We start from the raw sequence: 26,688 nt of genomic DNA, 5'->3' as shown, positions 1-26,688 counted from the left end.
ACCATTCTTCCTCCCAATTACAAATTTTTCAGCCCCACTTCCCCTCCTGCTTGTGTAAATGTGCCCAGTCTTGGAGAATGCAATAGCTGCTCATTTTATGAGTCTACTCTTTTAGCAGTAATATCAGAGCAGACAAATTCCTTTATAGATTAAATAACCTTTCTCACTTTCTCATCAGAGGATGTTGCAGGTCTTCATAAGCCACTTTCAGAGTCCAAAATTGCAAGAACAGTCCCTTATTTTATAATAAAAATTCCCCCAACCCAGACAGTTACCAGCAGCGTGGTGTAAGAAATATGGAGATATATTGCTCTCCCCCTGGCGATTCTCTTTTTGCCCTAGAGGGGAGTACATTACCATCCTTATGTGCTATTCATATACTTAGCAGACAATTTTTAAAGGATCTCCTGGAATTAATCTGTCACTTTTTGTTTCTGCAACTAAATTGGAGTCAGTCAATCCTATTCTATATAAAGTCAAACAATCCAATAAATCCCACATATATTAGGTCCAGGTATCAACAATTCAAGGAGCCATAAAGATATAATTTCCTACTTAGTTTTGTCCCGTCCGTTAAATCCTTCAATGTGCAATTGCAATCCTTAATGATGTAATTACTTAATTTATTTAAAATAGGATTTGATTACTTTGTTTATAAAATCTGACTTATTAAAAAAAAATTATATATACATTTTATAACTGCGTACTCTTCATGGTTGTCTCATTATTGCCCATTATTGCCATTTTTAATATGCTAATTTCATCTTCCTGCTACATTTACTTATCCTTTGTCTCGTACCCACCATTTGCCGCTCCCTCGCCCATCTCCTTGCTCCCCTCCCTCACCTCCCTCAACTTCCTCTACACTGCTTCCGCTTTATTGCCATAGCCATTGTTGGCACTACCATTATGTTATTGCCATAGAGGCATTTCCGTTGTTTTACCTCACTGTTGTATTGTCTGTGTCATAACTTCCTATGTCATATCTATGCTATTCTTTTTGTCATCGTCTTATCTCTTCTCTACCCATTCCCTTGCTCACTCACCATCATGCCTCATCCCTCTACCACCTTCCAGCACCCTTGGACCATCCAGCCTCCAGTCTCCTCACCCTTCCCTGCACTGCACCCTTCTTTATCCCTTCATATTATTGTCACACATCACTGTGATATCCCTCCCATCCCATGTCACTTCTCTCTTTGGTCTCCTTGCTCTCTTACAATGTCTCCCGTCCACCCCCTTCTCCCACCACTTGTCCCTCCCCCCTTCTCTTCCCCCTCACTCCCAACCTACTCAACTTGCAATCCTATCCCCACTCTCTCCCCATCTCAATCCCCCTCCTCCAAACTTGCCTTCCATTGCGAACCAGCAATCCCATCAACCTCATCCACTTCTCACCCTCCCCTCCTCTGTGCCCTCTAAATTGCCAGGCTCCATCCACAACCTCCTCACCTCCAGCTCCTTCAACCTCCTCTCCATCACTAAAACCTGGACCTCCTTGACATTACATTTCCTGCCGCACTCTCCTTCTAGGGCCTTTAATTCATCCACAATCCTAGATGTGGGAGCCGTCAAGGTGGCAGAATGGGTGTTTTTCTCTCCCCCCGCTCCATCTCCCAGGTCATCCTCCTGAGCCTTCTCTCGCCTTCTCCTTTTGCCTCTTCCAGCCTGTTCACCTTTGCGTTGCAGTCCTTTACTGTCCCCCTGGGTCAATCTTCCAATTCTAGATAATTTTGCCGCGTGACCCCCCAAATTTCTTTGCAAAGATCTTCCCCGTTTCATCTTGGGTAACTTGAACATACCAATTGACAGTCCCTTTGATCCTGCCACATCTAAATTTCTAAAACTCTTGTCCTTATTCTGTCTCACAATGGTCCTCATTTCCCTCCCACAGTAGTGGCCACTGCCTGGATCTTATTTTTTCCCACCTTTATCAAACCCCTTGACCCTCTCTCTGACCACCACCTCCTCACCTTTGAAACTCACACCTTCATCCAATCAGGCGTTGCTCTAGTCTACAAGACTTCATCCTAAGTCGCTTGGTATGTCTGCCCCCCCCCTCTAGATTGCAAGCTTTCATGACCAAGGCCCTCTTCCCTTGCTTCCTCCTCTATCCGCTACCCACACCATCCGCACACCAATGTAATGCACTTCCTCTCGGGATTCTTATCCCATGGTCTCCATGCCTCTGCAGCTCCCATACTCCTGGACACAGGCTCACCTCGTACCAATTTACTCTGTTCTGTCCCCTCGTGCATCCAACTTGTTTCCTCAAGTTACAATGAGGTGCCATAACCAGCCTTGCATCTCGCTCCTGGTTGTCCGGCTACTCGTAGCTGTATTGTGTAATGTTCTATAATGTATCGTCCTGGAATGGTCTATAATGTCTTGTATTGTCCTATATTGTTATGTAGTGTCCTGTATGTAATAATCTGTTCTGCTGTATGCTGTGTATGGTGCTGCCTTGTGACACCTTATAAATAAGATAATCATAAAATGGGGGCATACGGTGGACAGCATGTCTCAGGACTGGAGTCCTGATTATTATATTTAGGATTTTAGCGCTACAATGTGCACTTCCACCACTTGGGCTGCTAAATCAGTTACTTGTTGTCCAGCAATGCAGCAGTTAAGGATACACTGCTGGACATTCATTTATTAATTACAACTAGGTCACATTTCACGATAGTTTCACATTTAATTCTTTATTTTTCACTTGGTTTGGCATCAAACGTTTAGGAATACAACAGAGAAATAGAAGATGTTAGGAATAGAAGGTAAAATAATTATTCTTTACGGATATATCAATAAGAGCAGAAAGCATTATAATAAAATCACCTCCAACCGACAGATTGATAATATTCCTATAAGTGATCAGGTTGCTCTCATTGTATCTTACTATATATTTTCAACATTTATGTTTTTCACTTTCTAAAATCTATGGCTTAAGTAGGAAATATGAATCCATTGTTCATACTTAATTCGATCTGGTGAGAACTGTGACGGCAATAGGGTTTCTGGGATCCGTCTCGGGACCCCTGGGACTAGATGTGGCAGAAGTGTGGTGGAAACCGGGGGCCGGATGAATGTCTTGCTCATGGAGCTTGCTTGAGTCCTGTATACAGGATGTAGGAGAAGGAACCATACAGAAGACAACCACTGGAATCAGTACACAAGCAGGTGCAAAGAAGGGGAATCCACACGAGGAGTAACTTACCAAGGTAGATAGATTAAAGCTGAATTCACACAAATGGTTAATGGTTTGTAGTTCATATAGCAGCAACAGATGAAGTTGAATTCACTGAAATAATTCCATAATACAGCAGCAGGTTGAGGCCGAATTCATTCAGAGGTAATGATGGAGATCTGTACCCAGCGGGAGGATTGAAGCAGCAATCTGGATGAAGCTGAATATACATGAAGGGTAAAGCTCTATACAACAGGCAGGTTGTAGCAGCAAAGTAACAGCAACTGTAGATCTGGAACCAGTAACTAGGAAAGTGTTGCACTGGCATCTTGCTCAGTGTAGGAGGAAACTCTTATAGTCTGCAGAGGAAGCCAATTGGGGAGTGAGATCAGGTGTTCAGACTCAGCAGGATGTTTAGCAAATTGTCTCACCCAAGATGGCAGCCTCCAGTGCTGCAGACATAAGTCACGTTTGTCCCAGGAAAGAATGCTGTATACGACCAGGAGGGAGATTCATGGTAACATGGTACCACCGAGTGGTGTAAAGTAGGGCTAAGACCCTGATTCGTGACAAGAACATATTATTGGAATGAGAGAAGAGGGGAGGATCGAGAACGATACATACTAATATCAAGCACAAAATCTGTGCCAGTGATTGGACCCGTTAGATTTAAAAAAAATGGAGAGGAAATAGAATCGGTTTGCTTCCTTGAAAAAGAAATGGACAAAACGCATGTTGGGCGGATGGCAGTCCCTTGTGCGCTGCTATCTAAGAACCTCTCTCAATTAATATGTTCTACTAGAAGATAAGATAATTTAACGACATTTTTATTTTGAGACCAACTAATAATTTGAAGTTAATAAATGGTCTCCCCGATAAGCTGGATAGTTTTGGTCACAATACTTGGATGATATGTCACGGAGCGCTATCAGATTAGATCACTAGCAGTCTTATTTCACCAACATGAATCTCATTAAGTGGATGCCAGGAGTCACTATAATTAACAACCATATCAAAAATCATAAGGTGTAGTTCCCACTCATACACGATTTTGAATGAATGACCTGTAGGGGTATATTTACTAAACTGCGGGCTTGAAAAAGTGGAGATGTTCCCTTTAGCAACTAATCAGATTCTAATTATCATTTATTTAGTGCAATCTACAAAATGACAGCTAGAATCTGAGTGGTTGCTATAGGCAACATCTCCACTTTTTCAAACCCGCAGTTCAGGAAATATACCCCTAGAGTGATCTCAGTTTATTGCAGAATATTACTATATATACAGAGATCACAAGATGCCAGGAATAAGTGTATGTAAATATGGGAAGCTTTGTATAGTATAAGACAGAAGTACTCCGCTGAGTGATCAAACAATGCTCTTTATGACCATCAGATACAACAATGCCATTGGAGATTCACTTAATTTGAAGGCGATATTTAACTAAATGGTCTCCGAAAAAGCTGCATAGTTTAGTCATTACATGTAAAATGACATGTTACGGAACGCTTTTAAATTAGAACTAAATCAGTTTCATCTTGTGAATATGGATCTTAATTAGTGGCCGTATGAAGTGATTACAATTAGATTCAATATTAGTAATCACAGGGTACAGTGCCCAGGTATACGTGGTCTTGGATGATGACATCTATAGTGAGCAAAGCCTACAGCATTATATCTATCACAGATAAACAGATGTAATTGGGGCGCTATATATAAAGATAGGACGCCAGATTCAATGTATGGACCCGCGGAAAGCGCTGTATAATAAGGACAGATGAATTCCGCAGACTGTTCTGTGTATCGTGCTCCTAGCAGCTGATATAGGAAACAATACAGCCAGGCCCGGCGCTCCCATTAGGCAACGTTAGGCAGTTGCCTAGGGCGCCGGGCTCTGGAGGGCGGCACTGAAAAGGGGGACCCAGTGATAATTAAATAAATGCTCTCGCCCGCCCGCCCGCTCGCCCGCTCGCTCGCTCGCCCGCCCGCCCGCTCGATCGCTATAATGCGGTGCTGCACTGTAGCAGCACCGCATTTTAAAATTTACCCGGCGCCTGGCAGCGTCGTGACGTCACGACGCACGACGCTGCCAGTGTAGAGGAGACAGAGAAAGAAGACAGAAGCGAGAAAGAAGACAGAAGCGAGAAAGAAGACAGAAGCGAGAAAGAAGACAGAAGCGAGGAAGAAGAGAAAGGAAGGAAAATGAAGAAGTTAAGGTGAGTACAGGAAAGAGGAGGCTACAGATAACAGGAGGGGACGGGGGACGGATGCTATACATAGGGGGGAGAACGGAAGCTACAGAAAGAGGGGAATGGAAGCTACAGTAAGGAGGGAGAATGGAGGCTATACAAAGGGGGGAGAATGGAGGCTATACAAAGGGGGGAGAATGGAGGCTATACAAAGAGGGAGAATGGAGGCTATACAAAGGGGGGAGAATGGAGGCTATAGAAAGGGGGAGAATGGAGGCTATACAAAGGGGGAGAATGGAGGCTATACAAAGGGGGAGAATGGAGGCTATACAAGGGGGGAGAATGGAGGCTATACAAAGAGGGAGAATGGAGGCTATACAAAGGGGGGAGAATGGAGGCTATACAAAGGGGGAGAATGGAGGCTATACAAAGGGGGGGAGAATGGAGGCTATACAAAGCGGGTGAGAATGGAGGCTATACAAAGGGGGGGGAATGGAGGCTATTCAAAGGGGGGAGAATGGAGGCTATTCAAAGGGGGGAGAATGGAGGCTATACAAAGGGGGAGAATGGAGGCTATACAAAGGGGGGGGGAATGGAGGCTACAGAAAGAGGGGAGAATGGATGCTACAGAAAATTGGGGGGGGGGAGGAGGAGGCTGGAGAAAATAGGGAGACGGGGGATTACACTTAGAAATGTCCTTGAGTTAGAGACTATGGGGTCTTTATACTAAAATAGTGCCGTGACAAAATGCAGCGATGCATAATGAAGCACAGCTTTAATTCACCTTGCTGGGGCTACTCTAGGATAGTTCAGGAACCATTTATGTGTATTAGTATTTGCCCTCTATTTGGCTCTCCTTTGTTGCCCTCTATTAGTATAATTAATTTTACATCTGCAGAGTACATTAACAAATGCAAATAAAATAGAACAGTCTGGATTATCTGTCATTTAGATTACCTTTCTATATTTATTTGCATGTGTTAGTATATTTAATATATCATCTACAGAATACATTAATAGACAGCAACAGAGGAGAGCCAAGTAGTGGCCAAATACTAAAAAAAAAAGCCAAGTAGTGGGCAGGGGGGCATGTGAGTAAAGCTGGTGTCGCCTATGCGGCTGGCATATGTGACACAAGCTGATGGGCAAGGGGTGACATCTGTGAGAACAGCTAGTGGGCAGATGGGCATGTGTGAGAGAAGTTGGTGGGCAGCGGGGTAAATGTCAGTGTGTAACAGGTGAGTGATGTCATGTTTTCTTTTCTTTCATTTGTTTTGTTCTGAAGTCTAGCATTTGGAACCTCCCCTCTAGATATCCTGTGTTTGCTCCTGGGCAGCAGTGAAGCCTGGACAGCATTCTGCATCAGACATCAGTGCTGCGTCAGACATCTGGACTGCATTGTAGCCAGCCAAGAGGAGGTAAGAGTTATTATTTTTAAGTGTGTTAGTGGCTGGGAAATTAGAATTTTTTTTATTTGGGGGGGGCGGCAATCTTAAGCTTTGCCTAGGGTGCCGGGCAACCTTGCACCGGCCCTGAATACAGCTACTTTATTATTCAACTAGACACCACACTGATCATGATCTCAGTTAATACCACTATTATCAGATAGAGGCTCCTAAGTTTAAGGTAATACAAGATACAGACACCATATGGATAGTTAGTCCTAATTTAGGTATCTGATCTGCACTAATGACCACTATAATAATTCTTTGGTGCAATAGTTCTGTATTTAGACAACTACACAGTGATAATCACTATTTCTGAAGGATTCCTCTGCCACATGCACTGTGAAGGGTAACATTGTAGCAGATAAACAGGATGACAGTGCTAGATGCTGGTAGTAAAGTAACTCACCACTGACACTAACCAGTAATACTGTCATCACTCACTGATGAGCGTTACAGAATACTGCAGACTGGTAACATTGAGACAATACACAAACACTCTCCAGGCTTAAAATATAAGAAGAACTTTGAGCTTTCTAGGAAATAATAATAATATCTAATAATAAATAAATAAGAATGGACAACTGGAATTTATGGAAATAAGACCAGAAACTCTTTGTTGTTTAATTACAACATTTTAATCACATTTCTTTCTACTGTTTTCACTTTTCTTTATGATCTGTATTTTATAAGGACTTTATTTTGCCAAACAGGAATTGGATTTGATGGTAATGTCATGGGTTTTACTGATTGCTAATAAAGGATTGTTATTTTTAAAACAAAAGAACCAAGAAAGGTGAACAATAGAGTGCCCCCCTCTAAGAGAGCTTTCTGTTATGTTAATTTGTGCCCGTCAGTTTGGGGTTGCACCTCTGCTCTGTTATTATCATTGGAGGTTCAAACAGCAGGTAATCACATTCACCTGTGTCTGGTATTTAACTACTTGTGTCCATGAACAGTCCTGGCCAGATGATGGCGTCATCTCTGGACCAGGTCCTGCAGCTCTTCAGCAGCCTTTCCTATTGTGTATCTATGTTTGACGAGATGAGCTCCCTCCTGTGCTCCAGCTACCTAGTTATCTCTCCTGCTCTCTATAGACTACTGGTGGTCTATCCAGTATATCAATGACTTTCTACCTGTATTCCACAGTATTCTACTACTCCCCACATCCAGGACTAGTGACGCTATATACATAGCTGCTGCTGCTGATGACTACTTGTCTAGTTCATAGATATACAATGTAACTATAGGTATAAGAAAGGGGGGGAGGGTGCCTAAGTTAGTCGCACTAGTGATAGAGCATATCCCGTGTTTCCACTTACAATTATAATTTATTAAATGTACGGGGTGCTACCATTCCTTTGAGAAACAGTTGAATAGTTTAGTAAAAGAAGGGCTGAGTAGGTGCACTAATGCTCTAGATTATTAAAGGAGTAAGGAACACCTAAAACATAACTTTTATTTCTAACATATCAGCGAAATATAAAATGAAAAAATAGAAAACTTAAAACTTGATGTGTGGTTAAAATTCGCTGGATGCTCTACTAAATCCTATTAATCAATGGTTGCATCCTTGTACTAGATCCTTAATATATCTCATACAATATAAGCTGGCCCAATAGATAAATTATCTCACCACGTCTGGTTTTGATAATATGAGGTAAATAATCCCAGAAGTTAGATCAGAGGTCACCTTAGTATTACCATCGGATTATTCCCAATCACTCCTGGCTGACTTGATAAAACCTTTGCTGGCTAGCTATCAATAGATCTATGAGGCTCAGTAATCTAGCAAATTATCTCCATTAGTCGTTATAAAGTGTATTGCTAGCTACCTAACATTAACTCCATCTATCTCTGGATCTAATAGGAGCAATGATAAGGATCTAAGATTTGAGTAGGTAAGTAAAAGCACCCAGCGAAACGCTGATGCGCGTTTCGCTATGTGTGCTTAGTCGTGGCTGGCTGTTAGCTGTTCTGAAGCTAACGTTGTAATATAGATTGCAGTACCTATTGTTTGGGACTGCAGAAACAGTGAACGTTGTAATATAGATTGCAGTACCTATTGTTTGGGACTGCAGAAACAGTGAACGTAGTAATATAGATTGCAGTACCTATTTTTTGGGACTGCAGAAACAGTGAACGTTGTAATATAGATTGCAGTACCTATTTTTTGGGACTGCAGAAACAGTGAACGTAGTAATATAGATTGCAGTTCCTATTTTTTGGGACTGCAGAAACAGTGAGCGTAGTAATATAGATTGCAGTACCTATTTTTTGGGACTGCAGAAACAGTGAGCGTAGTAATATAGATTGCAGTACCTATTTTTTGGGACTGCAGAAACAGTGAACGTAGTAATATAGATTGCAGTACCTATTTTTTGGGACTGCAGAAACAGTGAACGTTGTAATATAGATTGCAGTACCTATTTTTTGGGACTGCAGAAACAGTGAACGTAGTAATATAGATTGCAGTTCCTATTTTTTGGGACTGCAGAAACAGTGAGCGTAGTAATATAGATTGCAGTACCTATTTTTTGGGACTGCAGAAACAGTGAACGTAGTAATATAGATTGCAGTACCTATTGTTTGGGACTGCAGAAACAGTGAACGTTGTAATATAGATTGCAGTTCCTATTTTTTGGGACTGCAGAAACAGTGAACGTTGTAATATAGATTACAGTTCCTATTTTTTGGGACTGCAGAAACAGTGAACGTAGTAATATAGATTGCAGTACCTATTTTTTGGGACTGCAGAAACAGTGAACGTAGTAATATAGATTGCAGTTCCTATTTTTTGGGACTGCAGAAACAGTGAACGTAGTAATATAGATTGCAGTACCTATTTTTTGGGACTGCAGAAACAGTGAGCGTAGTAATATAGATTGCAGTACCTATTTTTTGGGACTGCAGAAACAGTGAACGTAGTAATATAGATTGCAGTACCTATTTTTTGGGACTGCAGAAACAGTGAACGTAGTAATATAGATTGCAGTACCTATTTTTTTGGACTGCAGAAACAGTGAACGTAGTAATATAGATTGCAGTTCCTATTTTTTGGGACTGCAGAAACAGTGAACGTTGTAATATAGATTGCAGTACCTATTTTTTTGGACTGCAGAAACAGTGAACGTAGTAATATAGATTGCAGTTCCTATTTTTTGGGACTGCAGAAACAGTGAACGTAGTAATATAGATTGCAGTTCCTATTTTTTGGGACTGCAGAAACAGTGAATGTTGTAATATAGATTGCAGTTCCTATTTTTTGGGACTGCAGAAACAGTGAATGTTGTAGTATAGATTGCAGTTCCTATTTTTTGGGACTGCAGAAACAGTGAACGTAGTAATATAGATTGCAGTACCTATTTTTTGGGACTGCAGAAACAGTGAATGTTGTAATATAGATTGCAGTTCCTATTTTTTGGGACTGCAGAAACAGTGAACGTAGTAATATAGATTGCAGTACCTATTTTGTGGGACTGCAGAAACAGTGAACGTTGTAATATAGATTGCAGTACCTATTTTTTGGGACTGCAGAAACAGTGAACGTAGTAATATAGATTGCAGTACCTATTTTTTGGGACTGCAGAAACAGTGAACGTAGTAATATAGATTGCAGTACCTATTTTTTGGGACTGCAGAAACAGTGAACGTAGTAATATAGATTGCAGTTCCTATTTTTTGGGACTGCAGAAACAGTGAGCGTAGTAATATAGATTGCAGTACCTATTTTTTGGGACTGCAGAAACAGTAAACGTAGCAATATAGATTGCAGTTCCTATTTTTTGGGACTGCAGAAACAGTGAACGTTGTAATATAGATTGCAGTTCCTATTTTTTGGGACTGCAGAAACAGTGAACGTAGTAATATAGATTGCAGTACCTATTTTTTGGGACTGCAGAAACAGTAAACGTTGTAATATAGATTGCAGTTCCTATTTTTTGGGACTGCAGAAACAGTGAACGTTGTAATATAGATTACAGTTCCTATTTTTTGGGACTGCAGAAACAGTGAACGTAGTAATATAGATTGCAGTACCTATTTTTTGGGACTGCAGAAACAGTGAACGTTGTAATATAGATTGCAGTTCCTATTTTTTGGGACTGCAGAAACAGTGAACGTTGTAATATAGATTACAGTTCCTATTTTTTGGGACTGCAGAAACAGTGAACGTAGTAATATAGATTGCAGTTCCTATTTTTTGGGACTGCAGAAACAGTGAACGTAGTAATATAGATTGCAGTACCTATTTTTTGGGACTGCAGAAACAGTGAACGTAGTAATATAGATTGCAGTACCTATTTTTTGGGACTGCAGAAACAGTGAACGTAGTAATATAGATTGCAGTACCTATTTTTTTGGACTGCAGAAACAGTGAACGTAGTAATATAGATTGCAGTACCTATTTTTTGGGACTGCAGAAACAGTGAACGTTGTAATATAGATTGCAGTACCTATTTTTTTGGACTGCAGAAACAGTGAACGTAGTAATATAGATTGCAGTACCTATTTTTTGGGACTGCAGAAACAGTAAACGTAGTAATATAGATTGCAGTACTTATTTTTTGGGACTGCAGAAACAGTGAACGTAGTAATATAGATTGCAGTTCCTATTTTTTGGGACTGCAGAAACAGTGAACGTTGTAATATAGATTGCAGTACTTATTTTTTGGGACTGCAGAAACAGTGAACGTTGTAATATAGATTGCAGTACCTATTTTTTGGGACTGCAGAAACAGTGAACGTAGTAATATAGATTGCAGTACCTATTTTTTGGGACTGCAGAAACAGTGAACGTTGTAATATAGATTGCAGTTCCTATTTTTTGGGACTGCAGAAACAGTGAACGTTGTAATATAGATTGCAGTACCTATTTTTTGGGACTGCAGAAACAGTGAACGTAGTAATATAGATTGCAGTACCTATTTTTTGGGACTGCAGAAACAGTGAACGTAGTAATATAGATTGCAGTACCTATTTTTTGGGACTGCAGAAACAGTGAACGTTGTAATATAGATTGCAGTACCTATTTTTTGGGACTGCAGAAACAGTGAACGTTGTAATATAGATTGCAGTTCCTATTTTTTGGGACTGCAGAAACAGTGAACGTAGTAATATAGATTGCAGTACCTATTTTTTGGGACTGCAGAAACAGTGAACGTAGTAATATAGATTGCAGTACCTATTTTTTGGGACTGCAGAAACAGTGAACGTTGTAATATAGATTGCAGTTCCTATTTTTTGGGACTGCAGAAACAGTGAACGTTGTAATATAGATTACAGTTCCTATTTTTTGGGACTGCAGAAACAGTGAACGTAGTAATATAGATTGCAGTACCTATTTTTTGGGACTGCAGAAACAGTGAACGTAGTAATATAGATTGCAGTTCCTATTTTTTGGGACTGCAGAAACAGTGAACGTAGTAATATAGATTGCAGTACCTATTTTTTGGGACTGCAGAAACAGTGAGCGTAGTAATATAGATTGCAGTACCTATTTTTTGGGACTGCAGAAACAGTGAACGTAGTAATATAGATTGCAGTACCTATTTTTTGGGACTGCAGAAACAGTGAACGTAGTAATATAGATTGCAGTACCTATTTTTTTGGACTGCAGAAACAGTGAACGTAGTAATATAGATTGCAGTACCTATTTTTTGGGACTGCAGAAACAGTGAACGTTGTAATATAGATTGCAGTACCTATTTTTTTGGACTGCAGAAACAGTGAACGTAGTAATATAGATTGCAGTTCCTATTTTTTGGGACTGCAGAAACAGTGAACGTAGTAATATAGATTGCAGTTCCTATTTTTTGGGACTGCAGAAACAGTGAACGTAGTAATATAGATTGCAGTACCTATTTTTTGGGACTGCAGAAACAGTGAACGTTGTAATATAGATTGCAGTTCCTATTTTTTGGGACTGCAGAAACAGTGAACGTAGTAATATAGATTGCAGTACCTATTTTTTGGGACTGCAGAAACAGTGAACGTTGTAATATAGATTGCAGTACCTATTTTTTGGGACTGCAGAAACAGTGAACGTTGTAATATAGATTGCAGTTCCTATTTTTTGGGACTGCAGAAACAGTGAACGTAGTAATATAGATTGCAGTACCTATTTTTTGGGACTGCAGAAACAGTGAACGTAGTAATATAGATTGCAGTTCCTATTTTTTGGGACTGCAGAAACAGTGAACGTAGTAATATAGATTGCAGTTCCTATTTTTTGGGACTGCAGAAACAGTGAACGTTGTAATATAGATTGCAGTTCCTATTTTTTGGGACTGCAGAAACAGTGAACGTAGTAATATAGATTGCAGTACCTATTTTTTGGGACTGCAGAAACAGTGAACGTTGTAATATAGATTGCAGTACCTATTTTTTGGGACTGCAGAAACAGTGAACGTTGTAATATAGATTGCAGTACCTATTTTTTTGGACTGCAGAAACAGTGAACGTAGTAATATAGATTGCAGTTCCTATTTTTTGGGACTGCAGAAACAGTGAACGTAGTAATATAGATTGCAGTTCCTATTTTTTGGGACTGCAGAAACAGTGAACGTAGTAATATAGATTGCAGTTCCTATTTTTTGGGACTGCAGAAACAGTGAACGTTGTAATATAGATTACAGTTCCTATTTTTTGGGACTGCAGAAACAGTGAACGTAGTAATATAGATTGCAGTTCCTATTTTTTGGGACTGCAGAAACAGTGAACGTAGTAATATAGATTGCAGTACCTATTTTTTGGGACTGCAGAAACAGTGAGCGTAGTAATATAGATTGCAGTACCTATTTTTTGGGACTGCAGAAACAGTGAACGTAGTAATATAGATTGCAGTACCTATTTTTTGGGACTGCAGAAACAGTAAACGTAGTAATATAGATTGCAGTACCTATTTTTTTGGACTGCAGAAACAGTGAACGTAGTAATATAGATTGCAGTACCTATTTTTTGGGACTGCAGAAACAGTGAACGTTGTAATATAGATTGCAGTACCTATTTTTTTGGACTGCAGAAACAGTGAACGTAGTAATATAGATTGCAGTTCCTATTTTTTGGGACTGCAGAAACAGTGAACGTAGTAATATAGATTGCAGTACCTATTTTTTGGGACTGCAGAAACAGTGAACGTAGTAATATAGATTGCAGTTCCTATTTTTTGGGACTGCAGAAACAGTGAGCGTAGTAATATAGATTGCAGTACCTATTTTTTGGGACTGCAGAAACAGTAAACGTAGTAATATAGATTGCAGTTCCTATTTTTTGGGACTGCAGAAACAGTGAACGTAGTAATATAGATTGCAGTACCTATTTTTTGGGACTGCAGAAACAGTGAATGTTGTAATATAGATTGCAGTTCCTATTTTTTGGGACTGCAGAAACAGTGAATGTTGTAGTATAGATTGCAGTTCCTATTTTTTGGGACTGCAGAAACAGTGAACGTAGTAATATAGATTGCAGTACCTATTTTTTGGGACTGCAGAAACAGTGAATGTTGTAATATAGATTGCAGTTCCTATTTTTTGGGACTGCAGAAACAGTGAACGTAGTAATATAGATTGCAGTACCTATTTTGTGGGACTGCAGAAACAGTGAACGTTGTAATATAGATTGCAGTACCTATTTTTTGGGACTGCAGAAACAGTGAACGTTGTAATATAGATTGCAGTACCTATTTTTTGGGACTGCAGAAACAGTGAACGTAGTAATATAGATTGCAGTACCTATTTTTTGGGACTGCAGAAACAGTGAACGTAGTAATATAGATTGCAGTTCCTATTTTTTGGGACTGCAGAAACAGTGAACGTTGTAATATAGATTGCAGTACCTATTTTTTGGGACTGCAGAAACAGTGAACGTTGTAATATAGATTGCAGTACCTATTTTTTGGGACTGCAGAAACAGTGAACGTTGTAATATAGATTGCAGTACCTATTTTTTGGGACTGCAGAAACAGTGAACGTAGTAATATAGATTGCAGTACCTATTTTTTGGGACTGCAGAAACAGTGAACGTAGTAATATAGATTGCAGTTCCTATTTTTTGGGACTGCAGAAACAGTGAGCGTAGTAATATAGATTGCAGTACCTATTTTTTGGGACTGCAGAAACAGTAAACGTAGTAATATAGATTGCAGTTCCTATTTTTTGGGACTGCAGAAACAGTGAACGTTGTAATATAGATTGCAGTACCTATTTTTTGGGACTGCAGAAACAGTGAACGTTGTAATATAGATTGCAGTACCTATTGTTTGGGACTGCAGAAACAGTGAACGTAGTAATATAGATTGCAGTACCTATTTTTTGGGACTGCAGAAACAGTGAACGTTGTAATATAGATTGCAGTACCTATTTTTTGGGACTGCAGAAACAGTGAACGTAGTAATATAGATTGCAGTTACTATTTTTGGGGACTGCAGAAACAGTGAACGTTGTAATATAGATTGCAGTACCTATTTTTTGGGACTGCAGAAACAGTAAATGTAGTAATATAGATTGCAATACCTATTTTTTGGGTCTGCAGAAACAGTGAACGTAGTAATATAGATTGCAGTACCTATTTTTTGGGACTGCAGAAACAGTGAACGTAGTAATATAGATTGCAGTACCTATTTTTTGGGACTGCAGAAACAGTGAATGTAGTAATATAGATTGCAGTACCTATTTTTTGGGACTGCAGAAACAGTGAACGTAGTAATATAGATTGCAGTACCTATTTTTTGGGACTGCAGAAAGAGTGAACGTAGTAATATAGATTGCAGTACCTATTTTTTGGGACTGCAGAAACAGTGAACGTAGTAATATAGATTGCAGTACCTATTTTTTGGGACTGCAGAAACAGTGAACGTTGTAATATAGATTGCAGTACCTATTTTTTGGAACTGCAGAAACAGTGAACGTAGTAATATAGATTGCAGTACCTATTTTTTGGGACTGCAGAAACAGTGAACGTAGTAATATAGATTGCAGTTCCTATTTTTTGGGACTGCAGAAACAGTGAATGTTGTAGTATAGATTGCAGTTCCTATTTTTTGGGACTGCAGAAACAGTGAACGTAGTAATATAGATTGCAGTTCCTATTTTTTGGGACTGCAGAAACAGTGAATGTTGTAATATAGATTGCAGTTCCTATTTTTTGGGACTGCAGAAACAGTGAACGTAGTAATATAGATTGCAGTACCTATTTTGTGGGACTGCAGAAACAGTGAACGTTGTAATATAGATTGCAGTACCTATTTTTTGGGACTGCAGAAACAGTGAACGTAGTAATATAGATTGCAGTTCCTATTTTTTGGGACTGCAGAAACAGTGAACGTAGTAATATAGATTGCAGTACCTATTTTTTGGGACTGCAGAAACAGTGAATGTTGTAATATAGATTGCAGTTCCTATTTTTTGGGACTGCAGAAACAGTGAATGTTGTAGTATAGATTGCAGTTCCTATTTTTTGGGACTGCAGAAACAGTGAACGTAGTAATATAGATTGCAGTTCCTATTTTTTGGGACTGCAGAAACAGTGAACGTAGTAATATAGATTGCAGTACCTATTTTTTGGGACTGCAGAAACAGTGAATGTTGTAATATAGATTGCAGTACCTATTTTTTGGGACTGCAGAAACAGTGAATGTTGTAATATAGATTGCAGTTCCTATTTTTTGGGACTGCAGAAACAGTGAACGTAGTAATATAGATTGCAGTACCTATTTTTTGGGACTGCAGAAACAGTGAACGTAGTAATATAGATTGCAGTTCCTATTTTTTGGGACTGCAGAAACAGTGAACGTTGTAATATAGATTGCAGTACCTATTTTTTGGGACTGCAGAAACAGTGAATGTTGTAATATAGATTGCAGTACCTATTTTTTGGGACTGCAGAAACAGTGAATGTTGTAATATAGATTGCAGTACCTATTTTTTGGGACTGCAGAAACAGTGAACGTAGTAATATAGATTGCAGTTCCTATTTTTTGGGACTGCAGAAACAGTGAACGTAGTAATATAGATTGCAGTACCTATTTTTTGGGTCTGCAGAAACAGTGAACGTAGTAATATAGATTGCAGTACCTATTTTTTGGGACTGCAGAAACAGTGAACGTAGTAATATAGATTGCAGTACCTATTTTTTGGGACTGCAGAAACAGTGAATGTAGTAATATAGATTGCAGTACCTATTTTTTGGGACTGCAGAAACAGTGAACGTAGTAATATAGATTGCAGTACCTATTTTTTGGGACTGCAGAAAGAGTGAACGTAGTAATATAGATTGCAGTACCTATTTTTTGGGACTGCAGAAACAGTGAACGTAGTAATATAGATTGCAGTACCTATTTTTTGGGACTGCAGAAACAGTGAACGTTGTAATATAGATTGCAGTACCTATTTTTTGGAACTGCAGAAACAGTGAACGTAGTAATATAGATTGCAGTACCTATTTTTTGGGACTGCAGAAACAGTGAACGTAGTAATATAGATTGCAGTTCCTATTTTTTGGGACTGCAGAAACAGTGAATGTTGTAGTATAGATTGCAGTTCCTATTTTTTGGGACTGCAGAAACAGTGAACGTAGTAATATAGATTGCAGTTCCTATTTTTTGGGACTGCAGAAACAGTGAATGTTGTAATATAGATTGCAGTTCCTATTTTTTGGGACTGCAGAAACAGTGAACGTAGTAATATAGATTGCAGTACCTATTTTGTGGGACTGCAGAAACAGTGAACGTTGTAATATAGATTGCAGTACCTATTTTTTGGGACTGCAGAAACAGTGAACGTAGTAATATAGATTGCAGTTCCTATTTTTTGGGACTGCAGAAACAGTGAACGTAGTAATATAGATTGCAGTACCTATTTTTTGGGACTGCAGAAACAGTGAATGTTGTAATATAGATTGCAGTTCCTATTTTTTGGGACTGCAGAAACAGTGAATGTTGTAGTATAGATTGCAGTTCCTATTTTTTGGGACTGCAGAAACAGTGAACGTAGTAATATAGATTGCAGTACCTATTTTTTGGGACTGCAGAAACAGTGAATGTTGTAATATAGATTGCAGTTCCTATTTTTTGGGACTGCAGAAACAGTGAACGTAGTAATATAGATTGCAGTACCTATTTTGTGGGACTGCAGAAACAGTGAACGTTGTAATATAGATTGCAGTACCTATTTTTTGGGACTGCAGAAACAGTGAACGTAGTAATATAGATTGCAGTTCCTATTTTTTGGGACTGCAGAAACAGTGAACGTTGTAATATAGATTGCAGTACCTATTTTTTGGGACTGCAGAAACAGTGAATGTTGTAATATAGATTGCAGTACCTATTTTTTGGGACTGCAGAAACAGTGAATGTTGTAATATAGATTGCAGTACTTATTTTTTGGGACTGCAGAAACAGTGAACGTAGTAATATAGATTGCAGTACTTATTTTTTGGGACTGCAGAAACAGTGAACGTAGTAATATAGATTGCAGTTCCTATTTTTTGGGACTGCAGAAACAGTGAGCGTAGTAATATAGATTACAGTTCCTATTTTTTGGGACTGCAGAAACAGTGAACGTAGTAATATAGATTGCAGTACCTATTTTTTGGGACTGCAGAAACAGTGAACGTAGTAATATAGATTGCAGTTCCTATTTTTTGGGACTGCAGAAACAGTGAACGTTGTAATATAGATTGCAGTACCTATTTTTTGGGACTGCAGAAACAGTGAACGTTGTAATATAGATTGCAGTTCCTATTTTTTGGGACTGCAGAAACAGTGAACGTAGTAATATAGATTGCAGTACCTATTTTTTGGGACTGCAGAAACAGTGAACGTTGTAATATAGATTGCAGTACCTATTTTTTGGGACTGCAGAAACAGTGAACGTTGTAATATAGATTGCAGTTCCTATTTTTTGGGACTGCAGAAACAGTGAACGTAGTAATATAGATTGCAGTTCCTATTTTTTGGGACTGCAGAAACAGTGAACGTTGTAATATAGATTACAGTTCCTATTTTTTGGGACTGCAGAAACAGTGAACGTAGTAATATAGATTGCAGTTCCTATTTTTTGGGACTGCAGAAACAGTGAACGTTGTAATATAGATTGCAGTACCTATTTTTTGGGACTGCAGAAACAGTGAACGTAGTAATATAGATTGCAGTTCCTATTTTTTGGGACTGCAGAAACAGTGAACGTTGTAATATAGATTACAGTTCCTATTTTTTGGGACTGCAGAAACAGTGAACGTAGTAATATAGATTGCAGTACCTATTTTTTGGGACTGCAGAAACAGTGAACGTAGTAATATAGATTGCAGTTCCTATTTTTTGGGACTGCAGAAACAGTGAACGTAGTAATATAGATTGCAGTACCTATTTTTTGGGACTGCAGAAACAGTGAGCGTAGTAATATAGATTGCAGTACCTATTTTTTGGGACTGCAGAAACAGTGAACGTAGTAATATAGATTGCAGTACCTATTTTTTGGGACTGCAGAAACAGTGAACGTAGTAATATAGATTGCAGTACCTATTTTTTTGGACTGCAGAAACAGTGAACGTAGTAATATAGATTGCAGTTCCTATTTTTTGGGACTGCAGAAACAGTGAATGTTGTAGTATAGATTGCAGTACCTATTTTTTGGGACTGCAGAAACAGTGAATGTTGTAATATAGATTGCAGTTCCTATTTTTTGGGACTGCAGAAACAGTGAATGTTGTAGTATAGATTGCAGTTCCTATTTTTTGGGACTGCAGAAACAGTGAACGTAGTAATATAGATTGCAGTACCTATTTTTTGGGACTGCAGAAACAGTGAATGTTGTAATATAGATTGCAGTTCCTATTTTTTGGGACTGCAGAAACAGTGAACGTAGTAATATAGATTGCAGTACCTATTTTTTGGGACTGCAGAAACAGTGAACGTAGTAATATAGATTGCAGTACCTATTTTTTGGGACTGCAGAAACAGTGAACGTAGTAATATAGATTGCAGTTCCTATTTTTTGGGACTGCAGAAACAGTGAGCGTAGTAATATAGATTGCAGTTCCTATTTTTTGGGACTGCAGAAACAGTGAACGTAGTAATATAGATTGCAGTACCTATTTTTTGGGACTGCAGAAACAGTGAACGTTGTAATATAGATTGCAGTACCTATTTTTTGGGACTGCAGAAACAGTGAACGTTGTAATATAGATTGCAGTACCTATTTTTTGGGACTGCAGAAACAGTGAACGTAGTAATATAGATTGCAGTACCTATTTTTTGGGACTGCAGAAACAGTGAACGTAGTAATATAGATTGCAGTTCCTATTTTTTGGGACTGCAGAAACAGTGAGCGTAGTAATATAGATTGCAGTTCCTATTTTTTGGGACTGCAGAAACAGTGAACGTTGTAATATAGATTGCAGTACCTATTTTTTGGGACTGCAGAAACAGTGAACGTTGTAATATAGATTGCAGTACCTATTTTTTGGGACTGCAGAAACAGTGAATGTTGTAATATAGATTGCAGTACCTATTTTTTGGGACTGCAGAAACAGTGAACGTAGTAATATAGATTGCAGTACCTATTTTTTGGGACTGCAGAAACAGTGAACGTAGTAATATAGATTGCAGTTCCTATTTTTTGGGACTGCAGAAACAGTGAGCGTAGTAATATAGATTGCAGTACCTATTTTTTGGGACTGCAGAAACAGTAAACGTAGTAATATAGATTGCAGTTCCTATTTTTTGGGACTGCAGAAACAGTGAACGTTGTAATATAGATTGCAGTACCTATTTTTTGGGACTGCAGAAACAGTGAACGTTGTAATATAGATTGCAGTACCTATTGTTTGGGACTGCAGAAACAGTGAACGTAGTAATATAGATTGCAGTACCTATTTTTTGGGACTGCAGAAACAGTGAACGTTGTAATATAGATTGCAGTACCTATTTTTTGGGACTGCAGAAACAGTGAACGTTGTAATATAGATTGCAGTACCTATTTTTTGGAACTGCAGAAACAGTGAACGTAGTAATATAGATTGCAGTACCTATTTTTTGGGACTGCAGAAACAGTGAACGTAGTAATATAGATTGCAGTTCCTATTTTTTGGGACTGCAGAAACAGTGAATGTTGTAGTATAGATTGCAGTTCCTATTTTTTGGGACTGCAGAAACAGTGAACGTAGTAATATAGATTGCAGTTCCTATTTTTTGGGACTGCAGAAACAGTGAATGTTGTAATATAGATTGCAGTTCCTATTTTTTGGGACTGCAGAAACAGTGAACGTAGTAATATAGATTGCAGTACCTATTTTGTGGGACTGCAGAAACAGTGAACGTTGTAATATAGATTGCAGTACCTATTTTTTGGGACTGCAGAAACAGTGAACGTAGTAATATAGATTGCAGTTCCTATTTTTTGGGACTGCAGAAACAGTGAACGTAGTAATATAGATTGCAGTACCTATTTTTTGGGACTGCAGAAACAGTGAATGTTGTAATATAGATTGCAGTTCCTATTTTTTGGGACTGCAGAAACAGTGAATGTTGTAGTATAGATTGCAGTTCCTATTTTTTGGGACTGCAGAAACAGTGAACGTAGTAATATAGATTGCAGTACCTATTTTTTGGGACTGCAGAAACAGTGAATGTTGTAATATAGATTGCAGTTCCTATTTTTTGGGACTGCAGAAACAGTGAACGTAGTAATATAGATTGCAGTACCTATTTTGTGGGACTGCAGAAACAGTGAACGTTGTAATATAGATTGCAGTACCTATTTTTTGGGACTGCAGAAACAGTGAACGTAGTAATATAGATTGCAGTTCCTATTTTTTGGGACTGCAGAAACAGTGAACGTTGTAATATAGATTGCAGTACCTATTTTTTGGGACTGCAGAAACAGTGAATGTTGTAATATAGATTGCAGTACCTATTTTGTGGGACTGCAGAAACAGTGAACGTAGTAATATAGATTGCAGTACCTATTTTTTGGGACTGCAGAAACAGTGAATGTTGTAATATAGATTGCAGTACCTATTTTTTGGGACTGCAGAAACAGTGAATGTTGTAATATAGATTGCAGTACTTATTTTTTGAGACTGCAGAAACAGTGAACGTAGTAATATAGATTGCAGTACCTATTTTTTGGGACTGCAGAAACAGTGAACGTAGTAATATAGATTGCAGTTCCTATTTTTTGGGACTGCAGAAACAGTGAACGTAGTAATATAGATTGCAGTACCTATTTTTTGGGTCTGCAGAAACAGTGAACGTAGTAATATAGATTGCAGTACCTATTTTTTGGGACTGCAGAAACAGTGAACGTAGTAATATAGATTGCAGTACCTATTTTTTGGGACTGCAGAAACAGTGAATGTAGTAATATAGATTGCAGTACCTATTTTTTGGGACTGCAGAAACAGTGAACGTAGTAATATAGATTGCAGTACCTATTTTTTGGGACTGCAGAAAGAGTGAACGTAGTAATATAGATTGCAGTACCTATTTTTTGGGACTGCAGAAACAGTGAACGTAGTAATATAGATTGCAGTACCTATTTTTTGGGACTGCAGAAACAGTGAACGTTGTAATATAGATTGCAGTACCTATTTTTTGGAACTGCAGAAACAGTGAACGTAGTAATATAGATTGCAGTACCTATTTTTTGGGACTGCAGAAACAGTGAACGTAGTAATATAGATTGCAGTTCCTATTTTTTGGGACTGCAGAAACAGTGAATGTTGTAGTATAGATTGCAGTTCCTATTTTTTGGGACTGCAGAAACAGTGAATGTTGTAATATAGATTGCAGTACCTATTTTTTGGGACTGCAGAAACAGTGAACGTAGTAATATAGATTGCAGTTCCTATTTTTTGGGACTGCAGAAACAGTGAATGTTGTAGTATAGATTGCAGTACCTATTTTTTGGGACTGCAGAAACAGTGAACGTAGTAATATAGATTGCAGTTCCTATTTTTTGGGACTGCAGAAACAGTGAATGTTGTAATATAGATTGCAGTTCCTATTTTTTGGGACTGCAGAAACAGTGAACGTAGTAATATAGATTGCAGTACCTATTTTGTGGGACTGCAGAAACAGTGAACGTTGTAATATAGATTGCAGTACCTATTTTTTGGGACTGCAGAAACAGTGAACGTAGTAATATAGATTGCAGTTCCTATTTTTTGGGACTGCAGAAACAGTGAACGTAGTAATATAGATTGCAGTACCTATTTTTTGGGACTGCAGAAACAGTGAATGTTGTAATATAGATTGCAGTTCCTATTTTTTGGGACTGCAGAAACAGTGAATGTTGTAGTATAGATTGCAGTTCCTATTTATTGGGACTGCAGAAACAGTGAACGTAGTAATATAGATTGCAGTACCTATTTTTTGGGACTGCAGAAACAGTGAATGTTGTAATATAGATTGCAGTTCCTATTTTTTGGGACTGCAGAAACAGTGAACGTAGTAATATAGATTGCAGTACCTATTTTTTGGGACTGCAGAAACAGTGAATGTTGTAATATAGATTGCAGTTCCTATTTTTTGGGACTGCAGAAACAGTGAACGTAGTAATATAGATTGCAGTACCTATTTTGTGGGACTGCAGAAACAGTGAACGTTGTAATATAGATTGCAGTACCTATTTTTTGGGACTGCAGAAACAGTGAACGTAGTAATATAGATTGCAGTACCTATTTTTTGGGACTGCAGAAACAGTGAACGTAGTAATATAGATTGCAGTTCCTATTTTTTGGGACTGCAGAAACAGTGAACGTTGTAATATAGATTGCAGTACCTATTTTTTGGGACTGCAGAAACAGTGAATGTTGTAATATAGATTGCAGTACCTATTTTTTGGGACTGCAGAAACAGTGAATGTTGTAATATAGATTGCAGTACTTATTTTTTGAGACTGCAGAAACAGTGAACGTTGTAATATAGATTGCAGTACCTATTTTGTGGGACTGCAGAAACAGTGAACGTTGTAATATAGATTGCAGTACCTATTTTTTGGGACTGCAGAAACAGTGAACGTAGTAATATAGATTGCAGTTCCTATTTTTTGGGACTGCAGAAACAGTGAACGTAGTAATATAGATTGCAGTACCTATTTTTTGGGACTGCAGAAACAGTGAATGTTGTAATATAGATTGCAGTACCTATTTTTTGGGACTGCAGAAACAGTGAATGTTGTAATATAGATTGCAGTACTTATTTTTTGAGACTGCAGAAACAGTGAACGTAGTAATATAGATTGCAGTACCTATTTTTTGGGACTGCAGAAACAGTGAATGTTGTAATATAGATTGCAGTACCTATTTTTTTGGACTGCAGAAACAGTGAATGTTGTAATATAGATTGCAGTACTTATTTTTTGGGACTGCAGAAACAGTGAACGTAGTAATATAGATTGCAGTTCCTATTTTTGGGACTGCAGAAACAGTGAACGTAGTAATATAGATTGCAGTTCCTATTTTTTGGGACTGCAGAAACAGTGAATGTTGTAATATAGATTGCAGTACCTATTTTTTGAGACTGCAGAAACAGTGAATGTAGTAATATAGATTGCAGTTCCTATTTTTTGGGACTGCAGAAACAGTGAACGTAGTAATATAGATTGCAGTTCCTATTTTTTGGGACTGCAGAAACAGTGAACGTAGTAATATAGATTGCAGTACCTATTTTTTGGGACTGCAGAAACAGTGAACGTTGTAATATAGATTGCAGTACCTATTTTTTGGGACTGCAGAAACAGTGAACGTAGTAATATAGATTGCAGTACCTATTATTTGGGACTGCAAGAATATATTGCTCTAGAATAATTTTTATACTTTTTAAATTATTTTTTTATATTTTTTTGAAATTATTTCTTTAATTTTTTTTATTTTTTTTTCTTAACATTTTGTTAAGATTTTTTTATAATTATAAAATTACTATGGACTTAGCAGAAAAAAACACAGGACAAAAGCACCACTGGACTCAGCAGGACAGACACTGGACAAAGTACTACTGGACTCAGCAGGACAGAGCACTGGACAAAGCACCACTGGACTCAGCAGGACAGAGCACTGGACAAAGCACCACTGGACTCAGCAGGACAGAGCACTGGACAAAGTACTACTGGACTCAGCAGGACAGAGCACTGGACAAAGTACTACTGGACTCAGCAGGACAGACACTGGACAAAGTACTACTGGACTCAGCAGGACAGAGCACTGGACAAAGCACCACTGGACTCAGCAGGACAGAGCACTGGACAAAGCACCACTGGACTCAGCAGGACAGAGCACTGGACAAAGTACTACTGGACTCAGCAGGACAGAGCACTGGACAAAGCACCACTGGACTCAGCAGGACAGAGCACTGGACAAAGTACTACTGGACTCAGCAGGATAGAGCACTGGACAAAGTACTACTGGACTCAGCAGGACAGAGCACTGGACAAAGCACCACTGGACTCAGCAGGACAGAGCACTGGACAAAGCACCACTTGACTTGACTAAACTAATCAGCAGGACAGAGCGCAGGATCTCAACAACCTCCCTCTTCAGTGATCGCAGGGAGAATGAAGATGGCGGCCGCGAGCGGGGCATTTATGACATCCAAGTCTCGCGAGATCCGACACGAGACTTGGACGTCAGAGCCTTGCTTCGGATTCCTGAATTCTATGGCACCAAATTAGTTTGGAACTCTGTTAAGTCAACATTCAAAGCACCATCAAATCTCAAAGAGGCTGTAATTGAAGAAACTATTTGGGCAATTAATCGGTTCAAGTTGTATAAGAAGGACGCTCAATGTCCAAATTCCGGTTGCAGATATCATAGATTTGGCGGCCGGAAGTACCCGAACAGAGCTCGGATCCCGTCGGATCCGCACTGTTCGGGTGGGCTCGGATTAGCGAAATCCGAGCCGACTCATCTTTAGTTAGTATGGTTAATAATTTGTTTATTCTTATGTTTGCTTTTTTATCTACAAATATAATGTGTTTTGCATCCTATTGGGAGAGCCCTATATAAATAAAGGTATTAATATATAAATACAGCATACATGACACTAGGGATAATTGCTCAGGAAGAGATTGATTTATGTGGGACATATAATATAATATAATATATATTATAGCATGCAATAACAACACATACTGTTATCTGGGAGGACCTGGACCACACATATCAGGCCTGGGTCTCTCTCTAGTTCCTGGGACTTGTAGTCACAAGCACCTTTGTAGCTTTTGGAAGGAAGAGCAGTAAAACTACATCTCCCAGGATGCATCACTCTCAGTGCTACTGTCTGGTGTATTAGCAGCATGGTGAGGTGCATTATATATCTCAGTGTAATACTCTCTGTCTCCCAGTATAGAAGTCATGTTATTACCCCCAGATACTGTGACTATGTGACAGTGATTTCTGTACAATGCAGCAGAGCTCCCAGGTAGCAGATGTACATGTGGTTGTACTGGTTTCCAGCTCTCACTGTCCTTGTCCTCTGTCACCAGCTAATATGTATTAAATAGATGAAATAAGTGCTAAGCAGTTACATATAGATGGCATAGTGGGGATTGTACATGTCACTGAATGCTGAATATATATAATGCTGAATATATATATATATATATATATATATATATATATATATATATATATATATATATATATATATATATATATATTCCAATGAAGAAATAGGGTGCTTAGAGCATTAAATATTAAAACCTTTGATAATATATATATATATATAAAGAGATGGGTACTCTGCACTCTCCAAGCACATAATTAATGCTGTACTAACTACTTTTCTATATTAAAAACAGGGACTGTTAGTTCCGCATATTGCATTATGTGTTAAGCCGACCAACTCACGCCAAAGTCTTCCCGTTCAGGTCAG

At 38.6% G+C, this 26,688-nt stretch overlaps 3 protein-coding genes across 19 annotated transcripts in view; 2 read left to right on the top strand and 1 right to left on the bottom strand.

The window, feature by feature from the left end:
- LOC142160072 (uncharacterized) overlaps window positions 1–26,688 on the bottom strand; it is a 1,559,230-nt gene that overhangs the window by 1,302,056 nt on the left and 230,486 nt on the right. The gene's annotated exons all lie outside the window — the stretch shown is intronic.
- LOC142160110 (uncharacterized) overlaps window positions 1–26,688 on the top strand; it is a 178,302-nt gene that overhangs the window by 16,957 nt on the left and 134,657 nt on the right. The gene's annotated exons all lie outside the window — the stretch shown is intronic.
- Window positions 1–26,688, top strand: part of LOC142160076 (phosphatidylinositol 4,5-bisphosphate 3-kinase catalytic subunit delta isoform-like) — an 85,382-nt gene that overhangs the window by 8,682 nt on the left and 50,012 nt on the right. For 4 of the 7 annotated variants that reach the window (XM_075214987.1, XM_075214984.1, XM_075214983.1 and 1 more), the window contains exon 1: window positions 26,049–26,113. The exons of the other annotated variants lie outside the window; for them this stretch is intronic. In XM_075214987.1, coding sequence (XP_075071088.1) covers window positions 26,111–26,113 — 3 coding nt within the window. In that variant the 5' untranslated portion in view covers window positions 26,049–26,110. Of the gene's footprint in view, window positions 1–26,048; window positions 26,114–26,688 lie in introns of those variants that run through there. 7 annotated transcript variants of the gene reach the window in all.

This window comes from Mixophyes fleayi, chromosome 6 (assembly GCF_038048845.1).
Source record: "Mixophyes fleayi isolate aMixFle1 chromosome 6, aMixFle1.hap1, whole genome shotgun sequence".
In the NCBI taxonomy this organism is placed as follows: Eukaryota; Metazoa; Chordata; class Amphibia; order Anura; family Limnodynastidae; genus Mixophyes; species Mixophyes fleayi.
Note: the sequence above shows the minus strand (reverse complement) of the source record. Positions and strands in the feature narration are given on the sequence as shown.